The following is a 7,335-nucleotide window of genomic DNA, read 5'->3' as shown; positions in this document are numbered from 1 at the left end:
ACTTAGAAATTGGAGCTTTTGTTGTGGGTTTTTTACTTGGATGTTTTTACAAAATATAGTTTTATAAATGCTCAACATGAAAAGGACAGTTATTAAAAATTTAGGTTTTAAGTTATTTGAAACAAAATTAAAGGTACATTTCAGACACATTTAAAAACAATAGTTTAGTAATCATTACATATGTTTGCTTAACAAACAGTAAGACAATGTTTCCAGATACTATCATTATTTCTTACTAAAGAAATACCTGAAAATTAGTAAGCTAATTTATACCAACGCTGATGATGAACTGATCAGCAATCAACTAAAATGTTTTCATTTACACATATTTTTTTAAGATTGACAAACATTTCCAACAATGTTTAATTTTTTGTTATAAAATTTTGATGGAAATAAATAATAATTGAACATGTATAAGGTAACTTGTCACTTTTTGAATATTTATTATTTAGGTAATGACCCACATAACCATAAAGTTATGGAAATGTTCACAGACTTCAGAATAGGTCGACTGATTGCACCATTAGGAGGGGCTGTCTCCAGGGAAGCTACACATGGGGATTGTGCTAAAAGGTGTGCAGATTCACCAAAAACCAAATGTATGAGCTTCAATTATGACTTTTTGAATGCTACATGTGAACTGCTGGAAGGAATAGAAGGTCATCACTATAAACTGGCACAGGCTGGATTGTATCAGCACTACGAAAGACTTGGTATTGGACAAATCTTGAGTTTTGATTATAATACTTTGTGGCTGACCCATAATAAGACACATTACTTCAACTTCCGTATCATAAACGATTTAGGATTTGAGAGTATTATTTCCACCCCGGGTGTTATGGTGGATATTACACCTCCAACTACAGGTGAGTTATCTTTTTAAAAGGAATTCAAATTAAAAAATGGTAGTAAATTTTGAAGAAGAAAAAAATATTTATGTCACAACTTATAGTTCATGGATTAAATACGATTTCTCCTACAGATTCAGTAGTAAATTAATCATACATCATATTATATTTAAGGTCCTATATACAACAGCACAATTGATTATTTGGAACTGGTAGATTGCAATGCAAAAATAATACCAACCGATAGACAAGACTTCCTAATTTGGTGTAGAGGTGAAAATTCAGCAATTAAAAATCACAGGTATATATTATTGTTCTGTTGGATGCAATTCTCAGTATATGAAAAATGTATAAAACCATGTACTCTATCTTGATAAGGATTTCAAGGAATTCTGTGAAAGAAAAATAAAACAAAATGATATGCCATTTTTAAAATGTCTCTATAATTTTGATGTTGGTCTGTAAATCTTATACCCCTTTGATTCTACAGTACATGTGACCACATGATACTATGTTCTAGACATGGTTTCACATTTTCCACCAATTCTTTCTTCATTTTTTCAACAAAACTTATGTTACTACAGTAAAATCTGTATGAACTGGCCAGCTATGGGACTATGAAAGCAAATAGGTAGTTTTGGACAGTTTGTTCACACTTTAGATCAGCAGGAATTTATTGGCTTCTGATTAGATATTTTATCCACTGAGCATGACATTTTTAGTGAATAAAACAATTGGCTTTATACCTGCATGACATCATTTGGAAATTCCTGTTATTGGTCTTATCTAGTTTTGCAGACTATATGTAGACATATTGAAGTTTTTCTTGTTTGTTATTGGTCTCATCTAGTTTTGCAGACTATATGTAGACATGTTGAAGTTTTTCTTGTTTGTTATTGGTCTTATCTAGTTTTGCAGACTATATGTAGACACGTTGAAGTTTTTATACGCCCGTCAATTGACGGGACTTATTATGGTATACAAGTGTCCGTCCGTCCGTCTGTCTGTCTGTCCGTCCGTTCGTCCGTCTGTCCCGCTCCAGGTTAAAGTTTTTGGTCAAGGTAGTTTTTGATGAAGTTGAAGTCCAATCGACTTCAAACTTAGTACACATGTTCCCGTTGATATGATCTTTCTAATTTTAATGCCAAATTAAAGTTTTTACCCCAATTTCACGGTCCACTGAACATGGAAAATGATAGTGCGAGTGGGGCATTCGTGTACTGAGGACACATTCTTGTTGGTGATGATTCAAAATTTCATTTTTGAGTTATTGAGTATTTTGTAAAACAGGGGAGGGTTTTTTACATGTCGCGCCGTATCTCAAAAATAAGTTATGATTATTGCTTAAAACTTTACACACTTCTTTGATATATTAATCTAAAGATCTGTATATTTTGGTTTTGATTCAAAATTTTATTTTGGTAATATTTAGTTTTTGTAAAAAAAAAACAGGGTGGGGGGTTTCACATGTCCCGCCGTGTCTCTAAAACAATATATGGTTATTGCTTAAAACTTTCTCTTAAACTATTTATGATTATTGCATAAGACTTCCACATAAGACGTCGGGCGTATCATGCGCTCATGGCGCAGCTGTTTATTCTTGTTTGTTATTGGTCTTATCTAGTTTTGCAGACTATATATATGTAGACAAGTTGAAGTTTTTCTTGTTTGTTATTGGTCTCATCTAGTTTTGCAGACTATATGTAGACATGTTGAAGTTTTTCTTGTTTGTTATTGGTCTTATCTAGTTTTGCAGACTATAAGTAGACATGTTGAAGTTTTTCTTGTTTGTTATTGGTCTTATCTAGTTTTGCAGACTATATGTAGACATATTGAAGTTTTTCTTGTTTGTTATTGGTCTTATCTAGTTTTGCAGACTATATGTAGACATGTTGAAGTTTTTCTTGTTTGTTATTGGTCTTATCTAGTTTTGCAGACTATATGTAGACAAGTTGAAGTTTTTCTTGTTTGTTATTGGTCTTATCTAGTTTTGCAGACTATAAGTAGACATGTTGAAGTTTTTCTTGTTTGTTATTGGTCTTATCTAGTTTTGCAGACTATATGTAGACATATTGAAGTTTTTCTTGTTTGTTATTGGTCTTATCTACTTTTGCAGACTATATGTAGACATATTGAAGTTTTTTGTGTTGTTTGGTTGCTGATGTATACACACACTTCCTCTTAGGGGCTCTCATTTGAGGGGGGGGGGGGGGGGGGTTGATCCCGGATCCCACTTATTGTTTTGTCAGATTTCTGTATCCTGTAATCATTGTAATAATAAAGCTTGTAATTTCATGTGTCCCGCCCCACTTTGTTTCCCGTTTTTACGCTTAATAATTTGACTATCACATGTCACGCTTACCAAAAATTGGCCAACCCCGCATCAGGCTTAGACCCAAATGAGACCCACCTCTTAGCCATAAAACTTTTCCATAGAAAACACTGAATATGTGAAAAAAAGGGAGATAATGAGTATAATGAGTCAACTTTAAATTTATTATTTATAGATTATCGTTGGTCATCTCAATGAGATTGATTTTCTCGTTTGAGCCGGGACGGTGAAAGTGAGAAAAGCAATCGAGTTAAGATGACCAATGATAATCTGTTTATCGTTTTTTTACCTATGACGATGTTGTTAATTTCATTGACAACGGCACATGCACCCTTAGTTTCTAGCAATAATTTTATATATCACTCTACTGTGCTGAGAAAGGGAATTATTAGTCAGTAAGATCAATGGAAAATTTCGTAAAATAGCGATAATATATATTCTTATATCTATAAAGTATGTTGTAACGGAACATTTGTTGTACCTAAGAATTTGAACACTAACATTTGTTGTACCTAAGAATTTATAAAGAGTTAGAAATGTCTCAATTGTACAGTTTGAAAACTATCATTTCATCTTTATTCTGTAGAGTGATACAAGATGGACCAGAATCATTGGCTGTTTTCAATGGACCAATATTTATGAATGACATGATGTATACAAGAGCAAATAATTATATCTCAGGTAAAAAGAGTTAATTTTATTTAATTTTCTAATTTTGTTGGTGTATTCGTATGAGAGAAGATTTATGTTAGACCTAATTAAGTTATTTTCTTATTCACTCTAATTAGTTGGTTCACTGTAACCTTTATAAAGTAAAATCAAGACCAAAAAGTTGGAAACATAGATTAGCAATTTCTAAAGGTGATATAGAATTTTTACCTAAGAAATATATGAAAATTATACCATCAAAAAGAAATATTGTGTTTCTATGTTTCACATTTACTTTAGCACAACATCAAGCAGTTATTTTTTTATGACATTGTTATATCAGGGAATATTTTTTACATTTCAAAAAATTATGTTTAAAGAAATACAAAAAGATCATTGCCCTTTTATGCCAGAAACATACATGTATCTAATTGACATGTTATTTATAGAATGGCTTTCCACGCTTTTTATGACAGTCATAAAGATGAAAGTGGTAACTTTTTTATTCTGATTATATATGGTTATATATTTTGGTGTTTTTCAGCAAATTGGGATGGATTTGAAGACAGGGAAAGTGGTCTTCTCTTTATTACTATAACTGTTGGAACTGAGATCTGTGAAGAAACAATCCACGATCATCATGATCCACATGCTCATCTGTTTGATATATCTCAGTGGACACATAGTGCTATGATAAGTCCTATCCCAGCACCTTTTACACAGCTACCAGGTATGTTCTTATCAATTGATACCTTTTAATAACTAGATTTATTATAATACTTTCACTATAAACAGAAATTTTAAACGTTTTTCTTTTTTTAATACCTGAATGCCTGGTGTAATATAGACGTCAGAATCACACAGACAGGATGTTTTTGGGGTTTACACCAATGACACCATTACACCATTTAATAAGTGAATATTTCTCCATTGGAGTTTTGCCTTGTTTATAATAAAAAAAAATATGAGTAGGTCATCATACAATAGAATAAGTTTTAAATGGTCCAGAAAAATAGTAAATGTTAGAATCAATTCTAATTGAGGCCTGTTATATTTGTAGATGACCAGTATTTTATCACAGTCAGAGCTATGAATGGTGTGAAATATGGAGGCCCCTTAGCAACAACTGTGTGCCACACAACCCCTTACATCGTTGATAATTCACCTCCAATTATATATGAGCTATATAACATTGGGTATGATGAATTCCAGTATAACCTTACCTACAGACACAATTCATCGTAAGTATTAAAATTTTTTGTTAATCTTATGGTAGCATACTGTCTTCTAGTATGAAAGATTGAGGGTTTCATCTGCAGCTGGGTCAAACTTATATTTTATGATTTTAGATTCATGAGTTTGACTGTCCCTTTGGTATCTTTCGTCCCTCTTTTTATGATTTCTGATGCCAGCAAAACGATTTATTAGCAATGACTAGTTGGTTTGGAGTCAAAAAGGGTAGCATGTTAATTTGCAGACTGTAACCTTGTACAGTTGAAATTGGACTCAGCAATTCCATCTCGTACAGAACAGGGTTATTAATTTGACTTTGGCATGCTACCAACCTGAAATGAATGTAATGATTGCTGGGTTTGTCCTGTCCAAAGAGAATATTATGCAGTGCTGTCAGGTCTCATGCAATTTGTGTGAGACTCACACATTTTCGTGCTTATTTTGCAGCATTTTCCTTTGATCTATTGTTTTTATGGCCCCACAACGAAGTTGTCAGTGCCATATAGTTTTACCCTTGTCCGAAATTCCGAAATCCGATATTCTGAAATTCCGTAATTCCGTCATTCTGTCATTCCGCAACAAACCATTATACAGAGTTTTTTTCTAAACGCCTTCAGAAATTGGGCTGATTTTTGGTATGTGAGTTAACCATGATGAGTTACAGATCAAGTATAAGTTTCGTTCCGCTCCACTAATTTTTGCCGAAATTACAGACTTTGGACTTTGAGAAATTGTTGAAAACCAGTTATACAGACTTTTTTTCTAAACGCCTTCAGATATTGGGCTGATTTTTGATATGTGAGTTAACCATGATGAGTTACAGATCAAGTATAAGTTTAGTTCCGCTTCGCTAATTTTTGCTGAAATTACAGGCTTTGGACTTTGATAAATTATTGAAAATCATAGTTATACGGATTTTTTTTCTATACCCCTCCAGATTTTGAGCTGAATTTTGATATGTGAGACTACCATCATGTTTGTGTCCACATGTGTTATTGAAATTGCAGATTTTTCAATTTTTTGGGACGGGGCCATTCGTGTCGCTTTGACACATCTAGTTTCTCTTTGATCTTTACAATTTTTGCCAAATCTCACACATTTGCTTCATGAAAACTTGCATCCCTGTGTTATGTGTTAATCTTTACATATCTTTATGTTTTCAGTGATCCTGAATCAGGTATATTGTATAATGATTGCTGCCTTGGACTAACCCAAAGAGACTGTTATGAACTTCCCTGGACACGACTAGATTACAGCGATTTTGTTATGCTTACTGTGTCCATAACTGCTGGTATACCAATATGGGTTAAAAACAAAGCTATAAATAATGGTGAGCACTCTTATTTTTAAAGATTCCTTATTAAGATTTTATCATGTGTGTGTCAGAGAATATTATTGTTAAGGGCATATACAAAAGTTTAAAACATGTTTAAGTTTTTCATCATTAACCGGATTTTTGTGACAAAAATGTTGGTTATTGATTTGGGGATGTACGGCGGGCGGGGGGTCGGCAATCAAATGTTGTCCATGCATTAACTCATGAACCGTTCAACCAAAGCTTTTAAAATTTTAATATGCTGTTACTGACAACTAAATGAAGGTCAAGTTCAATAATGGCGATTTTGACTTTTACCGTTCAGGAGTTATGGTTCTTGAAAGATTGAAAAATGGTTTTTCCAGTCGTGTCCGTGCATTTACGCATGAACTGTTCTACCAAAGCTTCCCAAATTTTAATATGTGGTTACTGATGACAAAATGGAGTTCAAGTTCAATAATGGCGATTTTGACTTTTACCGTTCAGGAGTTATGGTTCTTGAAAGATTGAAAAATGGTTTTTCCAGTCGTGTCCGTGCATTTACAAATGAACTGTTCTACCAAAGCTTCCCAAATTTTAATATGTGGTTACTGATGACAAAATGGAGTTCAAGTTCAATAATGACGATTTTGACTTTTACCGTTCAGGAGTTATGGTTCTTGAAAGATTGAAAAATGGAGTTTCCAGTCGTGTCCGTGTATTTACACATGAACTGTTCTACCAAAGCTTCCCAAATTTTAATATGTTGTTACTGATGACAAAATGGAGGTCAAGTTTAATAATGACGATTTTGACTTTTACCGTTCAGGAGTTATAGTTCTTGAAAGATTGAAAAATGGCGTTTCCAGTCGTGTCCTAAATTTTCTCATGAACCATTCAACCAAAGCTTTTGAAATTTTTATATGTTGTTGCTGATGACAAAATAGAGGACAAGTTCAATAATGACGATTTTGACTTTT

At 33.0% G+C, this 7,335-nt stretch overlaps 1 protein-coding gene across 1 annotated transcript in view; it reads left to right on the top strand.

Moving 5' to 3' along the window:
* Positions 1–7,335, top strand: part of LOC143056307 (uncharacterized) — a 62,479-nt gene that overhangs the window by 464 nt on the left and 54,680 nt on the right. Inside the window, exons 2-7 of the mRNA XM_076229392.1 lie at positions 453–866; positions 1,023–1,149; positions 3,767–3,861; positions 4,373–4,558; positions 4,889–5,069; positions 6,225–6,391. Of these exons, the coding sequence (XP_076085507.1) occupies positions 479–866; positions 1,023–1,149; positions 3,767–3,861; positions 4,373–4,558; positions 4,889–5,069; positions 6,225–6,391 (1,144 nt within the window). The 5' untranslated portion in view covers positions 453–478. The remainder of the gene's footprint in view (positions 1–452; positions 867–1,022; positions 1,150–3,766; positions 3,862–4,372; positions 4,559–4,888; positions 5,070–6,224; positions 6,392–7,335) is intronic.

Source organism: Mytilus galloprovincialis, chromosome 13 (genome assembly GCF_965363235.1).
Source record: "Mytilus galloprovincialis chromosome 13, xbMytGall1.hap1.1, whole genome shotgun sequence".
In the NCBI taxonomy this organism is placed as follows: domain Eukaryota; kingdom Metazoa; phylum Mollusca; class Bivalvia; order Mytilida; family Mytilidae; genus Mytilus; species Mytilus galloprovincialis.
Note: the sequence above shows the minus strand (reverse complement) of the source record. Positions and strands in the feature narration are given on the sequence as shown.